Below are 22,880 nucleotides of genomic sequence, written 5' to 3'. Positions count from 1 at the left end.
CATCTGTTCAGAGACCAGTTTGCAATGTATACTGTCCAGACCGGTTGCAACGAAATAGCGGCTACAGCGAAGCGACCACGATTTCCGATTCCCTTTTCCACATCGTTATAACCAAAGTCGGTTATAACGAAATAGCGGATATAGCGAAGCGATTTCCGATTCCCGTTGACTTCGTTATAACCGGTTTCGACAGTAATTGCAAAACTTTGCAATGACAGGAAATTCTATCAATTTTCATTAATAGTACATTCCGGGATTCCAGCAGATTGCAAGTTGCAAATGCATTTTGTTTTACCTTTATTTCGGTCAAACTGTAGTAGCTTTTTCATTACAGCAAAACCCTGGTAAGAAACGTACTACATAACATTTCAGTTTCTTCTTAAAGGTCTGGGTGGGGGCAATGGGTACGTCTCTAAAAGATAAGGTGCAAGAGCCAGGAGGAGAGAGATCCGAGCGGAAACAGATAAATATGAAGCACATCACTGAAAGAGCTCGACTCGACAAGTTCGCACACTATCTCTAGCTTCGTCTTCAAGCGACTCGGGGCAATAAAATAATACTCGACGACACCCTACGGCATTGTATAACGTTGAAAGTAGCAAAGAAAAAGACGAACAAGCTAAAACCATTAAATTAACCGTAAAAAAGCATATCAAAAACATCACATGCTCACTGCAAGCCAAGTAAGTGCTCCTTGATAATAGTTAAACAATTTAGCTAAATAAATAACTCACAAAATAGCTTCAGATACTCAATTTCTGCTCTATTGTAGTACAAGCACGCAGGAAAAATACATGGGAAACCTGCACACATTCCATACGAGGACCAACCATCTGCAATGCGTCGTTTTGGCTTACTACATTGTCATAAATGCCAAGTTTTGCACGGAACTCAATTCTCAGTGCGAGGGGCAGCTCATACAGGTGGTAAGCAGTTTGTGTTTTGACATTGTTTTTTGTGCATTTCACTGGTTTAGAATGAAATGCTGCTTTTGTGTTTTTCTTAAGCCCAAAGGATCCTTACATTCTCAATGTGTCAAGGCCAAACGCAATGTCAGTCTTAAAGGTGCACTAAAGACGTTACTGAGATTGCCTGTTCATAGTGATAACTTATCTTACAGGCCCCAAGCATCCTAGAAATCCAAAAATTAGGGTCGTGTGACGTCTATTTCCCTACTAAAAATGTGAAAGAAGGTCGGTCATGCCATATCCCTTTCCAAGCGGAAAAATCTGGAGCACAGAACTCAGCGGAGGCGCTGGCGGCGTGATGATTGGCACGCACAAGCCAGTCGCAAGCCGCCTCTCTCGGAAAGGGGGCTTACGATTGGCTATTGTGCGCCCATCGTCATGTCGCCGGCGCCTCCGCTGAATTCTGAGCTCCAGATTTTTCCGGTTAGAATGCGGCGTGGCACAAACTTCAATCACATTTTCAGTGGGAAAATAGATGTTGCAAGAGCATAATTTTTCGATTTCTGGAATGCTAAAATCCCATAGAATGAGTTATCACCAAGAACAGACAATCTCAGAAAAGTTTTTAGTGCACCCTTAAGAGTGTAGCGATCCACTGAGTAAGGTCGAACACACGCAGAAAGAAAATCTCACCACCCGGGGGACGCCAATACTTAACTGGAAAACAGCAGCACTGCAGAAATTACGGTACAAGTAAAACATGCTGCGGCGCTAGCGGAGGGTTATGACTTTTGGAGGCAACAAAGTTCAGGGTATATTTTGTACACAGCTAATGCATGTCGGTAAATATTATGGAACATTTTTGCTTACTCTATACCCAAGGGGGCCGTGTCGGCCCTTCCCATTTTTATATAGATTTCTTAGGTTATGCAAGACGGCAAAGTTGCTTCGAGGACAGAGTACTTGCCAGACACGCCAATGCACAAACAGCACTGAACAAAAGATCAACCGACCTCTGAACATAGCTATGGAGTGCTACATGCATCTAGGTTGTTAACGCGTACAGCTGCAAAATTAACAAGGCACTTGTGGTATACTTTAGAGAATTAGTAATTGCTCGTTTTGAAATCACTCCTGTTTTGAATGAAACGCTAAATTCCAAGGAATGTGTCGGCAGCAGTCTGCAATACAGGCGCCCAGAGGACAATCCTCATTTGCCCGACGACACTTGGAGGTAGATACATTTGTTACAGGGAAGCTGAGAAATCTGATGGGTTCATTGTCCTCTACACATATAGGGGCCACACTGAACAACTGCTAACCAGAATGCTAAGTACACCCACCTTCAAGCAAGTGCCTAAAGAAGAAAAAAAAAAAGTGCAGTTTTGTACGAGTGCTGGTACAAAATGATGTAATTAATGTAACAAATGGTGAATTTGCAAAAAAAAACAAAAAAACAATGGCACGCATTTGCTTTAAGTAATCAAAAACGACGAAATGCAAGTGCCAGAATAGCGGCCGAAACGTGCAAGGTTAAGCCAGAGTCGCCAGATAAATTCCCAGAATAACAGGATGATTTTCCATGTTGTATCCACTGACAGATTAAGAATAGATGCACCCCATCGATCATGAGCTTTCTGCCTTTGGTAACACTTCACATGCACGCAAAATTGGAAACACCCGAACCAGACACAAATTCGAACTCCCAACAAAGTCCGAAGCAACGAGAGAGAGAGACAGAGAGAGAAAATGAATGGTGACAGCAACTGGCACGTGGACAAGCACGGTTGGCAAAGGACGACGGATACGCAGAAAGTATCCAGCGACTCCAGGTTACGCGGAAAACCAAGACGCAGAATAACACAATGCAACGGAGCTAAAGACTTGGAGACTGTTGACAACGGGCTGTCCCGTCCGACCTAAACACAGGGAGCCCTTCGCAACGCACTTCTCCTTGCCACTAGACGGCCCACTCCATTCACCGACGCTCGCACCCGCAGGAGCGGAAACCTCGCGGCCAACGACAGCATCCACCAAAAAACACACAGAGGAGGTGGTTGGTCCATTGGAAACGCGGCCCGCTCGTCCGACCGGCATTAATCCCACCCGACGCACGCAACAACTACGCTATGTACAACGAACCCAGGCTCGCACTGTCGACACAAAGAGGGGTACGAGGAGGACGGGAAACGGAAAAACAGAAAAATCACAGGTCTTTTCTTTCCTTAACGGCAATATGTACAAAACGAGGAGACACTACTCCCGCAAAAACGCGAAAGGGCGGCTCGGCGGAGAGCCGCAAGAGACGGATCCCACGGGGAGTTCGAAAGGGGAGGGGGGGATGGACGACAAGCCGGGAGTCCTCATTACCGCCGCATCATGGAATTCAGAGTCTGTGGGGGGAGACTTCCGCCGAGGTAGCCGTAGGCGTACAGGGGGTTTTGGGCGGGCGTCTGTTCCTGATACTGCGGCTGCATGTTCATCATCTGCATCGGAGCTGCCTGCTGAAAGTAAGGCGCCGACTGCGCCGCTGCCGCCGCCGCCTGCCGGTACCCGTTGAGGTTCTGGTAGCCCGCAATCAGGTTGGGGTTGATGGGACTGCGCGGGTAGCGGTGGCTGCCCGAGCCGTACTTGGGAGAGGCGTTGCTGGTTCCGTAGTGCTGCGCCATCGCGGCGCTCGCCATGGAACGTGCCGAACTGGACGTCGCCGATGAGGGCGGCGGCGTCATGGCACAGGCTGCGGCGGCTGCTGCGGCAGCAGCACTCTGCCCCGGGGAGCCCGGGGCTATGTCCATGATGCCGTTGGTCAGCTGCTGCAGCTTGGCGAGGCTGCACGAGGCCGCGTTGGAGGCCGCGCCGTAAGCCGCATACCCGTGCGCGCCGGCAAACCCGCGCTGGGAGGCCGCCGAGGCGGCCGAGGGCATCATGCCGCCCATGGGCATGCCCATGACGTACGAGGGAGGGCCACCACCGCCCGAGATGCTCATGTAGTTGGAGGCTGGTGGCATGAGCACCATGCCCTGCATCATGCCGGGCACCGGCGAGCCCGGGCAGGAGGTCATGGGGCTGGCAGCCTGCGCCTGGGCCTGGGCCACCGCCGCCTGCGCGGCCACGAAGGCCCCTTGGGACAGCGAGGCAGACGTGGCCGCCGCCGACTGGTGCAGGGGCCGGCAGTAGCTCTGCTGCGCCTGTCGGTGGTGGTGGTGCTGGCTCGAGTGGTGATGGTGGCCGGCGTGCGACACGTGCGATGCGTGCGACGTGTGAGAGGACGCGTGGTGCGCCTGGGGCGGCCGTGCGTGCGAGCAGTCCGCGTAGGGACTCGACAGGTGGTCCAGCGCGCTCGAATTGTCGCTTGCGCTGCTTCCCATCGAAGCAGGCGACTCGAGTCGGAGCTGGTTCACGTCCAGCTCCATGGAGCCGTAGCCGCCGCTCGACAGGATGCTGCTGCTCGAGGAGTCCGGCGTGTACACCCCCATGCAGCTCAGGTCCGGCTTTCCCACCGACATGCGCCCGCGCATCATCTCCATCCGCACAGACTCCATGGGGTCGCGGGGCACACTCCGCGAGGTCACCGGGGCCTCCCGCGCAGGTTCCTGGTAGCGCATGACGGGAGGGGCTTGCTGCCGGGGCGGCGGTTGCTGCTGCTGCTCGGGGGGAGGGGGGGCCGCCTTGAGGCTGCTGGTGTCCATCGTGAGGTCGTGCGGGGAGCAGCCCATCATCCCTGCTGGGCTATGGCCCAGCATTGAGTCGTAGCTGGACACCGACTGGTTCGACAGGCACGTGTGGTGCGACGGGGGGTTCGAGCCGGGGGTCTGCGGGGTGATGGGCGTCGGCGGCAACTGCACCACGGGGGACAGGTTGTTGTCCACCACAATGTCCTGGCTCTCCTGCGAGCTTGTGCTGATCACCGACGCGTTGTTGGCCATGCAGTCGGCTGGGAGCAGAACCGCCGGCAGCCGCGCTGTCTCCGGCTGCCCGTCACCTTCAGCAAAGTCCTGGCTGCCGTGCTCTTCCTCCCAGACGCGTGCCTCTTCGCGACGCTCTTCGTAGCAACGGGGGTCCTCGACGGGACTTGGGCGCCCGTCTTCTTCTGTCGTCGGGAGGTCGCGTTCCCGGCGCTCCTCCGACTCTTCCGGTGACTCCGTAGCACCGTAAGCGCCCTCGCCGCCGTTTGCGGCCCTCTGGCTGTTCTCCACCACCACCGACTCTCGTTCCTTCTGCGGCGGCGGGGAATCCACTTTCGGTGACTCTGGCGGCGCAACGTCTTTTTGCTCCTCCGGCTGCGCTTCCTCTTCTTCAGCGGGTGTCTCGGGAGCATGTTCTGACGACGCGGGCGCACCGACATCTCTGGCATTCGGCTCCGCTTCCTCCGGAGCGGGCCTTTTCGGCTGGAGCTCGGGGATCGGTGATCTTTGAGGTGCTTCGACTTCCGGCTCTTTACTCTCGTCGACCGAAGCGGCTGCGTCTGGTTCCTTCTCAGGCGACTTGGGAGACGCCGGGTGCGACGGTGCTTGTGGCTGCTCTGGCGGCGGTTGTTCCGGTTCTGCCGTTTTGACGTCTTCCTTTTCCGGACTCCTGGCGGGAGTGTCTTGGGGCCGTTCTGGAGCAGGCTCAGGCTCTGGGGCGGCCTCTTTGCCGTCGGGGCTCGAGGCCTCCTCCGGCTTGGGAGATTCCACGGGAATGTACTGCTTCTGCAGAAAGTAGAACGCAGAGAACCGGTTGCTGAGGCACAATTGTCATGTATTTGTAATCATTATCAATGACAATGCAGTTATTTATCCTATGTTTGAAAAGTGCCAAAAATCAGAGACTGAAACAAGCTCCATGTAATGTAGCCGGTCTCTCTAGTAACGAAGGCCTTTTGTGTGCGATCCCATTTTTTAAATGAAAATACGAAAAACTCGATTGATTTTATGCTGCTTGCTTTAAAATTAATTTGAACGAAATGACGCTCAGAAAATGAGCTATAAAATTACCTTAATGTCCTGAAAGAACATATACCTCCAGATAAAAAAGAGAAGCATCTATGAAATATGGGGCAGCTTGTCAGATGACAGACTTGTTGCACCATTTCAGCACAACTCGGCAAGTTGTGAAGGACCTCATCACTACCACAGCAAAAAGTGCCATCCACACCAAGAAGTAATCCTGACATGGTTTTTCCTTATAAGGCCACTGAACACATAATCAAACTTTTAATTCATGGACTAAAACAGAAAAAATGCGTAAATCTTAACATACTGTAAACCTGGCACGTATTTAGGATTTTGCTTGGGTGGGGTGGGGGGGCCTGTGACAAAATGCTGTATGAGGGGGAGGGGGGAGAGGAGGTGCCAGCAAAATAGAAGATTTCGGGGGGGGGGGGACTGGCCCGCTTGCCCGTGCCCCCCCCCCACCTACGTGCCTGCTGTAAACAACTATTTTCAAGGGCACAGTATTTCTCTAATTTTGCTAAGCGTGGCTTTCAAGAATATTTTAAGGCCACAAAACTTTACGACTGTAAGTGGCACGCTATAAACTCATTACGATGGCGTCGCGTTTTCATATAATCAATACATACTTTGCAATATTTTTAAAGTCTCAAAAATTTGTTTTTTGCAAAAATTGGGTCGCCCATGGCATTTTCAAGTCTACATTTACGACAAGTAAAAATAAAAAAGTTCCATCCGCACTCACTAACCCAGCTGTTCGGCAAGCTGCGACGGATGCAGCAGCTGTCGCATTGCAGATGCCCTTCCATTTTTCCTTTCGCTCAGCAAACAAGGCTGTCACCTTATTCGCTAAACATGAACTTTCCCAAACGCAGCTTTACGCAAAGGAAACAGATGTCCTTCCTTTCATACTCGTTTCATTTCCGCTCAGACCTGCTTGGATGGCAAAATTACTTTTGAGCCATCGAAGCGGGGCAATCGGAACCAGTTCAGAAATATTTCCTGGCACGAGTCCCCAATGCAGGTTTGTAAAACGACCAATCATACTGTACATGCATCAACTAGTGTCACTACACAGGCGGTACTTTAGCAGAGGTAGACACCCTTTCCAAGTTTGTTGGTTTTGAAGCAGACGACCCTTGTCCAGCAGAAGAGAGCTGGCTCTCTATACCCATGCACGACAGACATGCTATCCAATGAAGTGCTGCTGTCTGCCTGTGGCTTCCATGGTTTGCTAAGTGACTATGAAATGAAGTATGGTTGCTTGTTACCCAATCTACTTCAGGCAAGCCTTTTGGGCCATGCCGGTCAACTGTTCTTGTCATTTACCCTATTTGCTTGCATCGAAGCAATTTATTAGTCTTATTTTCGCGGGGCGACATATTTTGGAAGCACGCTAGTAACCATGTTGACGACTGAACTTAAAAAACGCTATGTTTACGTCGCAGGAACTCTCCGTGTTTTTCTCCTCCAAAGTTGCCTCAGCGTCTTTAGCACCGTAGCTGATGACAGGTTACGAGTAGAGGGGAAGCTCCTCCCACCTCTTTCCACCGTAGCAGAGCAAACACTGGAAAGGAGGCGACCTCCTCTCCAGCGTTCGCTCTGCTAAAGTGGAAAGAGGTGATGGAGCTTGCCCTCATCTCACCGGCTCCAAATAACAACCTACATTTGCAAAACCCGAAAACAGACCGAGGCCAATTTATGCCACCAACCAAACGAGCCGTCACGATTGACTGCAAAGCAAAGGGACTCGTCTCCTTCGGGGCTGGTGCCGCACTCACCTTGGGTGGTCTGCCCCTGCGCTTGGGGATCTTCTTGGGAGGGGGCGCCTTCCTCCCGGGGCTGCCGTTCTCAAACGCCTCCAGCACGGGAGGGGCCTCCGAGGCGACCCCCAAAGCGGGGACGTCTTTGGGGGCCAGCACGGGAGGGGGCTGTTCCGGGGACGGCTTCTGGACCTGCCGACAAAGACGAGCGCTCACACGACCTCGCCGCGACGCAAAAGTGCTCGAAACACAACGGCTACGCTCCGTTTCACGTTGCGACTTAACGCGAGAGACGATACGAGCCCCCGAAGTCAATCTATAGCTCGAAACGCGTCACATGAATTTCCGGTTACCCGGAGCGCAAATTCGCATAGCACACGACTGGGGGGAAGGGGGGCGGGGGCCGGATCGGAAGATGCGACACATAACATCCATCGCGGTACTCGCTAAGGTGAAACGCAGCCTAAAAGTCTGGACTCTCGCAAAGACGCTGAAATTTTTAATGTCAAACGAACCTGCGAGCATCGCCATCCAACTTGGAATTATGCCAAGCAGGATTAGACAATTAAAGACAAGCTCGAAGTTCGGCCAGACACGCGCACACTCGGCTGAAACATTCTTTACCAGAGGCTGCAAACTTGCACTTTGGGCAGGGCTGCCAACACGAAAAAAGTCAAAATTTTCCTAGTTAACGCCTGAAAATTTTCTATTTCTGCATAAACTTTTCTCACTCGCCGAAATAATGACATAACTCTAAACATTCACTGTTTTTTTGCGTCACTTACATTTTTACGATGAAAGATATATATTATGTAGCCTTTACGCCTTGCATACGTTTCGCAAAAATGAGCTCAATGGGCCAAAACCGCGACCAAAGCAAGTCTGACTAGGGGAAGTGTTACCGGGAGATTAAAACTGACAAATGAAACCCCATCTTCACCTTAGATGTTATGCCACCATCAGAACATGGTACTGCATAGTAACTTCTATAGTTTTTATAATACTCAGTCCGAAACAAAAGGTGTAACACAAGCGAGAGTTCTCGAACTCAAACAGAGGGAACACGACACATAGTAACAGCTATTTCGTGCACGGCACTTCGCGAAATATTCTTAGTCGTGGTAAGTCTGTATCTCCAGACATTGGAGTATTTCTTCTTGTACTCAGGCTTCCTTTTCGTGAAGGCAAAGCGGTGCTTTCTTCCACTTGGCAGATCAATTCCTCCATAACTTTCACAAGGGCAATGAAAACAGATGAAAATTGATTTTGCCGAAAGAAGTTGTTCGAGTGCTCCTCAGTGTTTCCAGACGGTTGCACAACAAACTGCCAAACGGCTGGAGGCAATAGCCTAAATGTAGCCAAACCCGCTAAAATTTGATGTTCTCTCAAAATAAAATAACTGACCTATAAAATTTCAGGTATATACGGTGCCCAAAATTTTCCTCAAACTAGCGAGATTTCTCTTATTTCCACATAGACCCGAATATTACCCCAATCTGGGAAATTTCCCTCGGGTTGGCAACCCCGACTGGGGGGGGGGGAGGGGCACAACGACCGAAAGATCCCCGCCGCCATTCTGAAGCTGCCGGAGACAGTGGCCAACATCCGGCCCAGCACAAAACCCTCGGATTTCCACCGTTTGCGCGAGCAGAGACCATCTCGAAAACGAGAAAAGGACGGCTCACCTCGACGCTCCGCATCCGCCGAGGCCTCAGTTGCGGCTGACTCTCCGAAACTCTGGTGCTTCGCCGACGTGTCGCGGGCGCGTGCGGCTGCGTCTGCTCCGCCGGTGGAGGGGCCGCAACCGGCGCCGCCTCTCGGGGGCTCCTGGCAGCGTTGCCGGCTCCCGGGGACTCCTCGGGTGCGGCCCCCGGATCCGGGGGCTGCGCCGTCGTTGCCTCCGGGGGCTCGCTCACGTCCATGCCGATGAGACGCACGCCACGGCGCGACTTCTTGGGCGGGAGCACCATGCCGCCGTGGGCATGGCGCTTGGGTTGACCTCCCGAAGAATCTGAAGACGGACGAGAGAAGAGTCAGTGGCGGCCAGCCCCGTACGTACTGGGGCCGCCGCTTCCGAAGGGGTGTCGGGTGTATTTATTAGCGGGAGTGACCTACCGTATTTACTCGCATAATGAACACACTTCTTTTCCCAAAAAATTGACACATACCGTATTTGCACGAATGTAACGTGACCACGTATATAACGTGAGGGCAAGTTTCAATGACCTCAAAAAGAAAAAAAATATTACTACAGGCGGTGTAAATTTACGGCACTCCGGGGGCATAGCAGAAGTGAAAAGGAAATATCAGTTTGTTTTGACGGCACTCCTCCTCACTGCTCAGGTCTTTCCATTTATAATCCACTTGGTGACTTTGCAGATATGCAGGTGCTGCTTGTCTGGTAGTTCCTTTTTCTTCGGCCTGAGCTCCCCGGCAGCCAAGCAAAGCAAGGCAACAAGCAGAAGCACCAACACACCAAAACCAGACCACTCTGGAGCATAAACTAAGAAATGCGCAGGCATAAAAAAGATTGCTGGACCCAATACAGTTGAACCTCGATGTAACGAAGTCGGTAAAATTCGCAATTTACTTCGTTACATTGAAATTTCGCTAAATCGAAATTTGGCTTTAGCATGCGAAAAAAAAAAATTCCGAAACATTTTACGGGTATGAAAACTCACCGAAAATGACATTTATTTAGGGGCAAAGTAGTCCGCGAGTTTTGCTTGCGCCTTGTCCGACAGTAGCAGCGGCGTCGGTGGCGTCATAGGGCATTCGAGCGCCCAGAGCGCTTGCACGGCATCTTGCTGCCCATGCGACGCCGTGTACCTCCTCAGTACGTCCATTGCGTCGAACACTTCCCGAGTGCTCGTGATCTCGGCAGTTTCTTCAGGATGGCGTCCAAAACGTTTGCTTTCTCATCCAAAGAAAGAACTTTACGTTTCCTTATGGCAGCAAGCACGTAAGTGAACCGCCCGGTTAAAAAATAAAGCTGTTTAGTTTAGGCGGTGCCAATGTTTCCAACCTACACAGCACTCTTGACCGCACAGTTTACTTGCCCCCTTGCGCCCACAGTGTGCTTGCGCCTTTGCTTTACATCACGCTCGCAAGACGATAATCGGTCTTTTCGGTCTTCTCCTAGATGGCACTGCCCGTGCGGTCGCGCGGTCGCGCCATCACGTCGCTCGCCCGCTGAAGTTGGCTCCCGCGCTACCCGCGGTACAGTGGACTATGATGATCAGTGAATGTCAGTGGTGATGCTGTTATGCCGTGTTAACTTTTTGCTCGGCATTTTCTGGCCAGCCTCGCGGAATCCGCTTTGCCGCATGCCTCGCCGGCGCTACCGGCGCCGCATCCTCGGGCAGCCTAGAACGTTGGAAGGCCTGTCCCCGTGAAGTAACCTAACAAGCGCTCGCGTTTGCGCATAATTTTTTTTTTTTTAACCACAATTTTTTTGCGAGGTTGTTTTTTAGAGTTGATTTATTTATTGCCTTCTATGGCAATGGCGCTTCGTTATATTGAAATAGCAGCAAAATAGACTTCGTTATATAGGGACTAAAAATACATCGGGTCTATGGGCAAGAAATTATGAAAAATAAAATACTTCGTTAAATCGAGGATTTCGTTACATTGAAGTTCGTTATATTGAGGTTCGACTGTACACGACCACAGTCATGCTTGTTCTGGTCCCTCCGCATAAACAAATACCTCACGTTGAGATTGCGTGAACATGGCCGGTGGTCTTAGCTTGGTTTGTGTTGACTTGACTTGGCCTGGCTAGACTAGGCTTGAATTGGCCAGTGCCTGCATTCTCGCCTGGCATGCCACATTTTTAGCAGTGTTTTCTGGCTGGCGTGCGTTCTACAAACACAAAAAGCGATAAAAATGCTTTTTACGTTTTCCATTTCCCCCTTCCTGTGGCCCAATAGCTTATAAATTCCCTCCCGCACCCCCACTTCTTTCCCCACCCAATCCCCTGCATCGAGCCAGAAGAATGGCTTTCTCCCGTCTGGTGCGCCTCGTGGCTGAACTCGACTCGAAATATAACGCAAGGTGTGTTTTGGAGCACGTAATTTCGAAAAAAATAAACTCGCATTATATTTGTGCAAATACGTTATTTGGGGGGCGCATTCATTACGCGGGGTAAAATGCTTGCGTTTACACACTTCGTGGAAATGTCATACTAGGTGCCAATATGACATGTCAAGGTACTGTGGCACGTCTCCACTGACGGAGACCCACCCATGGCTGGTTGGGGGTGCACCGCAGTAACCATGCTTTATAAATTGCAAACCTCTTTCAGGCGCTTTCGGTGGGCCTTTTGCCGAAGGAAAAGCGCCCTACAAAGCTCACTCAGCTCCGAGAGCAGTGCAACCATTCTTAGGCCTAACCACTTTCATGATTTCACTGTCCGCAAGCGAACCACAGACAACAGCGTGTTTGTTTACATCAATGCATCCGATAGGCGAAGAATGTCCGGGGCTGGGCAATTCCTCTTCAAGCTTCGTCAAGTGTGCGCGCCGATCGGTTTCACGGTTGATCACTTCTTCAACTACGCACTTGCAGCCATTACGAGGGTGGCTTGGCTTGGCTCGACTTGGCCTGACCGCTTGGTGGCAAATGAAAATTGGCTTGGTAAGCTCGCGGAGCCAAAAGTTGAAGGTGGATTTCATTACGCGAGGGAAAAATAAAAAAGTCCAAATGTTGGTACCCGTTGTGGGGGGTGCGTTCATTATGCAAGTAAATACAATACTTTGGTATATTTAAGCTTAAAAAAGAATTGTTCAAATTTGTTACCTTTTCCACATAAATTTAGGAAGATGCAAGTTTGGAGGAGACAACTTCCGCACGCGAGGTGGTACATTTGGCGAAATTTTTTTCAATCTAGTCGTAAAAAGCCATGCCCATAGCGATACACTGCACTTCGACGGATAAGATTGCGATGCGCATAAATTCGTCACGGCACCTACTAGCTTTAGAGAAACAGAAGGCCAAAAGTTCGCCGTCCGACCAAGGCCCGCAGACACGGCCAAACTAGAACGATTAATTTTCTCTACAGTTTTAACAAACGGGGAAGACCCCAGCTCACCCGTCGAACGTGCGCTCTCGTTCGCAACGGCCGCCGCATGAGCCGACGCTTCCTTGGTCCTCAGCCTCCGGGGGGTCTCCTCCTCCGTTGTCACAGACTCCGGCTCCGTCGCCACCTTGGCCGCCGCCTCCGACAGTCGTCTCAGCTTCCTCGGCGGCGGAGTGGCCACCTCCTGAGGCTTCTCCTCCGCCGGTTCCTCGGGGCGCCCGTTGGCGAGGGGCGCGGGGGCTTCTTCCGCCGACGCCTCCGCAGCCCTCTCCGCCGCGGCGGCCCTTGCCATGCGGGTCGCCCTGGCCAGCTGGGCCATGCGGCGCCTGCGGCTGCGTCGGCTGGGCTTCTTAACGGGGGACGGCTGCTTCTGGCTGCGCTGCTCGGCCGCCACCGAGGCCGTCGGGGAGATCACCTTGGGCCTCTTCACGTCCTCGGACGCGTCTTTGCCCTCCTTCTTCCCGTCATCCTCCTGCCGTGCAAAGAGGTAGGATTCCAATAAGAGCAAAAATGATAATGTTAACAAAATACTCGCGCAGTACGCTGGCATGCATGCATGCACAAGTGATGGTGCGACACGCATCATCGGCGGTGCACGGCGTGTTACGTTCCAGACAAATTGGAAAGAACCACCGGGCAGAGGATGAAGTAAAAGATGAGAGGGTGTTCTCGGACGAGTTAGGCCGACCGTGACTGGTGACCTTTTTTATTTACGATAGAAAAATTTAATTTAGTTAACTCAATGCCTATAAAACAGAAAGCAACTTCTGTTTTGAGAAATATTTTTATATTTTTGCAGAAAAAATTTAGAATCACCCTCTTAGTCCGACGCACTTTCGCAGGATTGCGCAAAGTTGACATTTCGGGCATCTCCCCCAAACAACTGCTATTCTGCGCCTACGGGCCAAAAAATATTTACTGACAAAATACCGTACGGAAGATCAATCCCAAGTATTTACTACAGAGTAATGACGTCGTTAGTTTGCGAAGAAAAATGGCAAACATGGCACTTTGCGCAATAATCCTGAACTTTGATTCATTTTTTTTTTTTTTCGCATCTATATACGCAAGGACTTTCAAACTTTCCTTGCATGGTGCCGTATTTTGTTCACTTTTGCGCAAAATATTCTTGCCCTGGTTAGTGAGACGAATTTACAAGAAACGCTCAAATGGGGCCATTTTACTAAATACAAATTATATTGAAAATAAATTTAGAAAAAGCACCATCTTCATGTACATTTTGTCAGTAAATGTTTTTAGATCCGTAGGCGCAGTGACGCGGCCGTTTTTTCCGTCAAAATAAAAAATGGTCACAGGACATGGTCTGCCAAACTTATCTGAAAACACCCAAGAACGAACTTTCACTGTGTTTATACGCGGCAATCAAAAAGACTTACGAAAGTAATTTAGATGTGTCTTCATCCTACAAGGTAGGGAGACTTCGTTCAGAAATAAGGGTGATTGAGGTGGTGAGCTGGTAAGAGATCATACTTAAAGGGGTCATGAAACGCTTTTCCAACTTTTTCCTGTTTAGCTTTCCTCCTCAACTCATACATCGCGCATTCCACCAAACAGTTCAAGAAGACGAAAAGAGGGGAGGCCCCTCTTGCTCGGAATCTGGTTTATGTACCTGGACAGAGCCATTTTCCCCCTAGAAGATTAGCCCGTCGCTCAAAATTCAGACAAAAGTTGCTTTCCCCAACCCATTCACCCCGGAGCTGACAGTGCTGTGGAAGCTATGTGCTCGTTGGGCCAGCCACACTTGCCACATGATCACGCTCCTCCGCGCATACCCACGCGCAGATTGAGGTCAGGTGATAAAGGGAGGCGGCTGATTGGTTCGGCAAGCGCATAGTTTCTACCACAATGTCAGCTTAGGGGTGAAAGGACTAAGTAAGGTCCGGTTCTGTGTGACGTCAGTTTGGACCCGATGACGCGCTTTTGGGACCGCGGATGTATTACAGTGAAAAGGCAGAGTGCTTACAAACGGGAGGAGGTACGAAATACTCCGCTGTGTTTTCAAATTTTCGCACTGAAAGTCAGGCTTTTGTCTTTCTACCTTTTTTCTTTTGGCCCACTGAACGATGTGCTATTAGTAACATCCCAATCGAAAATGATTTATCCCAACCCAAAATCCGTTTCATGGGCCCTTTAAAAACCCCGGAAACGAGGGGACACACACATTCTGAGGACACCTAAACACTTCTCACGAGTTGTGAATGCGAAAGCATTCTTGGCGCCGAGAGGAGCAGAAGTGGCCGCAGCGCCAGCAAGGAGTGCGGTGGAGTGCCGTGCAGACAGCCCTTGGCTCGCTGGTCACTGCTGTGCCGCGCGCAGCGCACCACCTCTTCCTTTTGCACATGGTGCTCCGGCGGCGACAACACGCTCTCACACTACGCAGGTGCGGCAAACTCCGCCGGCTCCAAAGCTTCCGCGACGAGGCATCTGTGTTACTGTGCTTTTCTTCGTGTTTTGCTTCTAAGGCACATCTGCTTTGACCTTGAGTGCCCTGCCGGCTTCCATGACGAAGTATCGGTGTTGCTGTGCTTTTGGCCAATAAGAATTTAACTGGTGTTCCGCTACTACAGACGGTTACAGACAACGCCGGCTTCGCTCCATTGGACAGTTAACACTTTCGCATTAAAAAATTATTGCATCTCCACATGGGGAATGATATTGATTGGGGCAAAGCTCTGGTGGTGCTGATGATACTGATTTTATTGTTCATAGGTAGTGCCGAGTTCCGGGTTGCGTTTCGACTTCATTATTACTGCTTTATGGTCGGTGAAATGCAGACCCAGTGGTTTTTCTAGCGGATCAGCCTTGATCCGCTAGAAGCCGTGGGAACGTATCTCCACCACTTAAGTGAACGGTCCATGTGAGAAAGAAAATGTGTGATATGGAATGTGGTTATAAACGCATTTGAGCGTTTGACCGCAGCGCCCCCTCCTGTATAGACGTTGAGCGGCTACATGCAATGTTTCATCCATGACAGAAACCCCAGCTCTCGAGTTACCACCACATCTCGGAGCCCCCTACTCGTCCCGCAGTCGTGGCCGAGTGGTTAAAGGGAAGCTACAGAGCTTCTTGAAAAAAATGAGTTAGAAGTGAATTCTAGTGTATTTTACCTCGTGAACCCGAATACCAAAACCATTTGCCGCGCAAGTATTTTTAAACGCGAGAAAAACGCGAAAGACAGTCGCTGTCCGTGACGTCATCGACGGATCTTTTGGCTTGCCAAGGCTAGGGAGGCGGGGCTTCAGCCCTATTTTCAAATTGCTCTTATGGCTCTCCGGCGCGTCGCATTGAAATATAATTGTGATATCTGTTATTCTAAAGGCCAAATGAACGCAATTCAAGTATTTTTTCTCAAATGTAGAAGTGCCCCATCTTCCCTTTAAGGCGATGGACTAGAAATCCATTGGGGTCTCCCCGCACAGGTTCGAATCCTGTCGACTGCGCAAATATATTTTTTTTTTATGTGAGCACGGACGGACAGACAAAGCGAGACCCTAAGGAGCTTCGCCCGTAAAAGAGGGGACAAACACAGTGGATTGTTCCCTTTGTTTCTGTCCCTACGCCTCCGCGTTTTTGAAAGGGCCGGTGTAACAATGCATGCAGTCACAACTTTGCATGCAGTTGAAATGTTTTTCACTTTACACACAAGCTTAGGAGCACTAGTGGAACCCCAGTTTACTCGCAACTGACCAAGAAACCTATTTTGTTGCAGTGCGATTTCAAGAAGAAAAACTAGTGTTTTCTTTCTATTTCTCCTTTGCAAAACTTGATGGTATAGTTTGGAGGTCGTAGTGTTGGCACAGTCCCCCAGTCACAATATTTTAATGTCGCTCATAAATTGGACCCAAGCATTGCGCGAGCACTCGATTCGGGCTCACGACAATAGCTCAACAAGCATTTGGTACTGACTCGCGCCCGATCCACGCAATGACACGACAGCCAAACCCCAAAATGCCTAAAACTCGGCGCATATGCTGTGCCTGACAAAACCCCAGCGTGCAGCTACTATAAGCAATGGCGGCATATAATCGACTCCAGATCACGTGGCCGCTCTCGTTATGGCAGCAAATCGAAAACAAAAATGCTGCTCGTTTTTCTTTAATTTCTTTTTGCAACTACCACTGCAAGAAGAAAAGCTAGCGTGTTCCATATTTTATAAACGTCCGGTATTTATCCCAAGTGGTATTTGTGCAAAGTGCAAAAATCGTTGCACCCGCCCCTTCAAGTATGAGGCTTTGTTCGTAGGGTTTTAGGGAACTGAAAGACCTCTCTGCCATTCTAATCCTGTCAGAGACTATAATGTGCAGCTTAAAAGGCAGGCATGGCCACACAAACGCTCCTTTCTGGACATGTACCGCGTGGCAAGGGTGGCGGAGAGAGTACAAGCACTCGCCTCGGCCTCCTCGTCCCTGAACTGCGGCTGGGTGACCAGCGGAGTCCAGCGGAGACACTCTGGGTCCAGGACAATCCTGCGGTCCTTGCCGGAGTTCACCTTGGCCATGTGCTCGCCCAGGACTCGCTTGTCGATTCGAATCATCAGCCTGGACAGCGCGAAAAAGCCACGGCGGTTCGAGACACTTCATGCTAATCTCCATACTGTTTCAATAAAAAATACAGGAGGACATGCAAGACTGCTTACGTCTAGGAAGGCGAAAGCATTATAATCCCGCGTGAGAAATGTGTTCGAGTTATGTTTTTACACAAATTAAAGTTTAGAATGACGTATAGGACAACGTCTTAGAGATCGCCGCCAAGTATGGCATCTACAGGGTGCGGCCGTAAAAACTTTCACATTTGGCACGCCTAGCAAAAATCGAATTTCAAACATACATATCTGAAATTGGGCACACGAACGTCGTTTATTCCAAAGTTTTTTGCCTATTTTTTTCGGACGTCAACTCGGGAGTAGTGAATTATTAGAAATATAACAAAAATGGCAGACGTGCATTTCCTATGGCCTATACCTGCTATACCCGCCTGTTCGCAGTCTGCTATCTGGTTCGCGACGCCGCTCCCAGGTGGCGCACTGAACGCAAAATCGCGGGAAACGCCGCACGAAAGGCTGGTTTCGGGCGAGACAATCGCGATAAAAAGTGATTTGAACGAAATATATGAACGATTGGTGAAATTACCTCTTTCAAGTCAAGTTTTGACAGATCGTCATGCAAGCAAGAAGACACCATGATGCGAAGATATCATTTATTTACAGCTGCTCGTCTTGTTGACAATTGCGGGTCGCTCCCGAAGACAGCAAGCACCGCTTCAATGAGCTCCTCATTTTTCAGCAGGCTCTCACGTTCACTGACTGGATTCTTCTTTTTAAAGTCTTCTCCACTCACAAAACGATCCGCCCAAGTCAAAACAGTCGGGCGTGAAGGCCGGCGTTTATGAAATGCAGTGCGAAATTTTCGTTGTGCTGTGGCCACCGAGTTCCGCTCCACGTACCACTTGACTGCCTGGGCACACTCACTTGCCGAGTATTGCGGCATCGCAGGGCGGCGCGTAAAATATTTTGATAATAACTGCAGACGATAGTGCAACAAAAACAATAAATAGGAACAATCAAGATGCCTCAGCAGCGGCACTCTTGATTTCAAAGTTGAGCTTTCACCGGGAACGGACCCGTCAACAGATAAGCAGACGACAAATGAAGACACACGTTCGTCTGCTTTAGAACATATTTTTATTAAACGAGGGCGTCCGCCAGTTTCTAAATTTCAAGTAAAAGGGCATAATCGTTCAAATATTTCGGTAAAATCACTTTTTATCGCGATTATCTCGCCCGACAACAGCCTTTCGTGCGGCGTTTCCCGCGTTTTCGCGTTCAGTACGCCATCTGGGAGCGGCGTCGCGAATTAGATAGCAGACGGCGAACGGGCGGGTATAGGCCATAGGAAATGCACGTCTGCCATTTTTGTTATCTTTCTAATAATTCGCTACTCCAGAGTTGACGCTTGAAAAAAATAGGCAAAAAACTCTGGAATAAACGACGTTCGTGTGCCCAATTTCAGGTATGTACATGTGAAATTCGTTTTTTGCTAGGCGTGCCAAATGTGAAAGTTTTTACGGCCGCACCCTGTAGGACGACCTCTAGGACGGCGCCGAGGATGGTGTCTAGGATGACGCTGAGGCTGATCTCTCGAATGACCTCAAGAATGGAGTCTAGGATGATGTCCTAGAAGATAATGTCAAGAGCGACGTCTAGGACGACCTCTAGGACGACGGTGAGAATGATGCCTAGAAGATGACACTTAAAAAGTCTGTGGTGTACTTGCGCGGGGGGCCACACGTTAAATCTGGAAATTCGTTGGAACTTGGTTTTTGTTGTTTAGCATTGCAATCGGCTTCCCAGGCTCCCAAAACCTTCCAATTGCCTCACATCTTGCAAAAGAGTGTTTACAAATAAGAGGTCGATAGAAAATGTGGCGGTAATAGAAGAATGCAGTTCGTGGACCCTCATTTTGTACGGTTATGGGAGTAGTGCCTAGCCCCGCAGGAGAGCGTGCAGTCGGGAAGGCAACAACTGGCACTTACGGCAGTCATAATGGTGTCTTGCAACTTCAAAATCGTCCAAAAGCGAACTTCACAAAATTTCATACTTCTCGGCAACAGTCTTTCTTTTCGCCGTTCGTCACTTCAGCGATTATTCTCGCCCTGATGTTGAGCGACAGAACTTACCTGTCGCGCGGTGCACCACTCATTGTTCCAAGAACAGAACCACGTCCAGCACAACACTCGAGGCACGAAACAATTTTTGTTGTTGCAGGCGCGCAAAAGAGCTCTTATTCGTTGGGCGAGAATGCATACAACGGCGGACCTTTTCTTTTTTTCTTCCACGAGACAGAGGTTACGAGATTACTCATCACAATCATTACAGCCACCACCACCGGTGTTTACTTCTTCCTATTTTGTGAAAAAGATAATGACCGCAGATTTTTATGCTTAGTTTTCAACAATAAAACTTGCTCCGGCTATTTTTTTTTTTTTTTTTTATGGAGGTTGTTGATTTGTGCACATGCGAATTCAAAAACCGTTAAATTGAAACTGTGGCGCAAAAGTATTCCGTTATGAGTCTGTGATTCGCAGAGTCAGGCGCCCTTAGCGGCGGCCCTGCTACCTCCCCTTCCCCCCGTCCGGAGATCAAGAATGGCCTTCATGCGATTGACTAGTTGAAACGGCTGCCACCAGGATAGCGCCGCTCCACAAAAGTCTGGCCTTCGAGTGGCGGCGTTAAGTTTGGGGTGCACTGTACATTCGAGTTATAGGTTTGCGTCAAATCACTGCAGAGACGAAAAGAGTGAAGCCCAAGCAATCTCTGAAACACGTGTGCTCAAGAGCCCTGTAGTCACTCGTTCCGGTTAGCTTCACGTGGCAAGAACAAATAAAAGTGCACTACGAACATCATGAGTTCATCCTGAACAGGACTTAGATCAAGCAGAAATGTTTTGCACAGCCCTTTTGGATTAAAAGCTTGACAGCAAGCTTCACAAGACACTGAGATGAGCTTCAAACAGCCCTTGCCTCGAGCACAAGCCCTTACCCACTGTAGGTGGAAACTTACCGCTTCTTTTCTGTTGGATGCTTCTTGAACATGTTGAGGTGCTGCAACGTCGTTGCAATGTCATGGATGTTCAAGCCAGTTGATGTGGATAAGCCTGAAATGAAAAAGCAAAGTGCTACATTCGGTGCAACCAGCAAATATATGCCCACTGTGGGCAACCTAGGACAGGCGGGCCAGGCTGCCCGCCTTTCAAATCGTCAGTGGTCATTTCCACTGCGAGGGGGCCAAGGGCAATCGGTCAAGTAAGCGGGGCTATGCTGCTGATAAAAGGCCGTCGCAGCGGATGCGCAAGGGCCCCGGGATCGCGATGCAGGTGACGACAGCGAATGAATGACTAAATGTTGTTACCAGTACGTCATGTCAATCCCACGCCACAAACACTGTTTAGGTTACACGTCATTGCCACTGTGAGTGCGGGAACGACTCGACTCTGTGCCACGCACGTTAAGCTAGGAAGAATTGAGTCTCTCTTGCAGCACACTACTACGTCAGCACTCTTCGAAGCTTTCGTGCACTGTCAAGCTTGACAGCAACAGTGCTGCGAAGCTCGATACCGTAACAGTGGCAAGGGTGCCTCCAACACCACGTCACGTACGATCGAAGCGAAAGGTGCGAGCCGTTTACTCGGGGTGCCTGCTGCCAGCCCGGTCGGGACGCCGGGAGGACGCGCGGGACACCAAATGATAGGGGCACTCACACTGGATGGATATCTGGTTGTCCTTGTAGCTGTCAAGAAACTCGAGAAGGATGCTCTTCCAGTAGGACACGTAGCTGATGCGGCCCAGGTCAGACAGGGGCTTCTCGGGGGTGCCCGCCAGCCCTTCCTTCCGAGACAGCAGGTAGCCTGCAGAAGTATCGGCGCTCGAAAACGGCCTGTCGCCGGCTCGGTGGTATCCGCGACCCGAGGCGCTCCGGAATTTTGAGATTCGAGGCTTAGTTCAAGGTTGCTCTACATCCTTGGCGAGACTGGGGCGAGGGACGAGAGAATTCCCAAGACGCTACTCACTGAAGTCAATGAGGAACCGTCCAAATCCCTGCCTCTGGTATTGTGGCATTGTCATGATGCAGGAAACGTTGTACCTCTGTTGACAGTGTTTCTCCTGCAAAAAAACAGCCAAGACTTAGCACGAACAACTGAAAATAAAAAGCAGCTGCAACGCTCGCAAACAATGGCTCAATGGTCCCTATACCAAACAAAATCGAACAGAGCCATAATCGCGATCTCCGTCCCTTCGAAGAGCAAGAACTGTTGGCCGCCGTCTCAACGGATCTAAATCGAACGAGGCGTCACGTTATTAAACGCCGTTTCACCTTGCAACGAACCGCAGGGGACGCCACAAGCCATCCCGGCCAATGCAGCGCTGCAAATGCATCGCGTGCCGCTACGCTCCTCCCAAAGGTTGCACGACACTCTCACGGCGTCGGATTGGCTGGGGCATCTCGTAACGACCGTTCTAATCCATCACCAAGTGAAATAAAGTATAGCCGGTCTCGTTTCGTGCAAGTCGTCGTCGGACACAAAACTTGCACCGGCTTTGCGAGCAGGGTTGCACCGGCTACCTTGGAGAAGTATCCGACCAGGTGACAGCCCTTGGAGTCGTTGCGGGTGAGGACATAGAAGAGGAAGGGCTCCACGTCATAGTACAGGGTCTTGTGGTCCAGGAACAGCTTAGCCAGCAGGCACAGGTTCTGGCAGTAGATCTTGCTCACATTGCCGTCCACCTCGAACACCGACACCTCGCCCTTGCGGTAGATCTCTGTGGCCGGGGGGTGCACCCAGGTGCACTTGTGCTGCGGGAGGGAGCACGTCCATTTGACAACGTGCACAATAGAGTACCGTTCCCGCAATTCTGCCGGTGACGGTTTGATCAATAAATCTAAATAACAAATGTCAATGTTTTTTTCCTGAACACAACCCCTAATTACATATTTTTGGTAAAAAAATTGATTTTTAAAGTTGCACAATTTTGGCATGTACGACTAATAATGAACACCCAGGCAAAGTTTTATCAAAGTGCGTTGACAAACAACGGCAGAAATAATCATTATTGACGTGTCGATGACGCGCGAGAGGAGTGCTGTGCTTGGCTGAGCACAAACCATGATAAGCATCAGTTTCGAAACACGATTGCTCCGCGGCTCCTAGGCTAGCGTGGTGCGGGTATTCAGTTTGTTCGCTGGATTTAGCGAGAAATTGGATTGATGTATAGGTCTGTGACGTCCCACAATGCAACGCGCGCGGTTACGCTGACCGCGATGTTGCGAAACACGTGAACGAGCACCTGAGAGCTACGCTCTAACAACAAATTTTGGCGATCTTCAGCCGCCTGTGGCGGTTACGGGAACTACGGTGAAATGTCTTCTGGGGGATACACGGAAGTCAACAAAGCCTCTCCACCTCCGCTGCTACACTTTCTGTCGTTCCGTGGCGAACCGTCTTTAGTGTCGATCGCTTGCCGCGACCTTCCGCGACGCTAATCCTGGAAAAGTCGACAATTACGAAGGAAGCGGCTGGGGGATTTGAAAATAGAACCCAACGGGAAACCAGGTAGTCCCCAAGAGTAGGTCACTCAAAAGAAGACGCGAAAGTTCCGCGACCTTCAATTTACCGTATTTACTGGA

The 22,880-nt window shown here is 50.2% G+C and overlaps 1 protein-coding gene across 2 annotated transcripts in view; it reads right to left on the bottom strand.

Annotated features, from left to right (window-relative positions):
• Positions 1 to 280: 280 nt before the first annotated feature.
• The window catches only part of LOC8037617 (histone acetyltransferase KAT6A), a 45,631-nt gene continuing 23,031 nt past the window's right edge, over positions 281 to 22,880 (bottom strand). For both annotated transcript variants that reach the window (XM_042292301.1, XM_029991855.4), the window contains 9 exons: positions 21,819 to 22,049; positions 21,265 to 21,358; positions 20,956 to 21,102; positions 20,259 to 20,352; positions 17,091 to 17,238; positions 12,692 to 13,151; positions 9,288 to 9,613; positions 7,621 to 7,794; positions 281 to 5,599 (listed from right to left, as the gene is read on the bottom strand). In XM_042292301.1, coding sequence (XP_042148235.1) covers positions 3,275 to 5,599; positions 7,621 to 7,794; positions 9,288 to 9,613; positions 12,692 to 13,151; positions 17,091 to 17,238; positions 20,259 to 20,352; positions 20,956 to 21,102; positions 21,265 to 21,358; positions 21,819 to 22,049 — 3,999 coding nt within the window. In that variant the 3' untranslated portion in view covers positions 281 to 3,274. The remainder of the gene's footprint in view (positions 5,600 to 7,620; positions 7,795 to 9,287; positions 9,614 to 12,691; positions 13,152 to 17,090; positions 17,239 to 20,258; positions 20,353 to 20,955; positions 21,103 to 21,264; positions 21,359 to 21,818; positions 22,050 to 22,880) is intronic.

The sequence above is a fragment of the Ixodes scapularis genome, unplaced genomic scaffold (genome assembly GCF_016920785.2).
Source record: "Ixodes scapularis isolate PalLabHiFi unplaced genomic scaffold, ASM1692078v2 PGA_scaffold3__209_contigs__length_174095766, whole genome shotgun sequence".
Lineage (NCBI taxonomy): Eukaryota > Metazoa > Arthropoda > Arachnida > Ixodida > Ixodidae > Ixodes > Ixodes scapularis.
The sequence above is the reverse complement of the archived record's forward strand: the minus strand, read 5'-3'. Positions and strand labels throughout refer to the sequence as shown.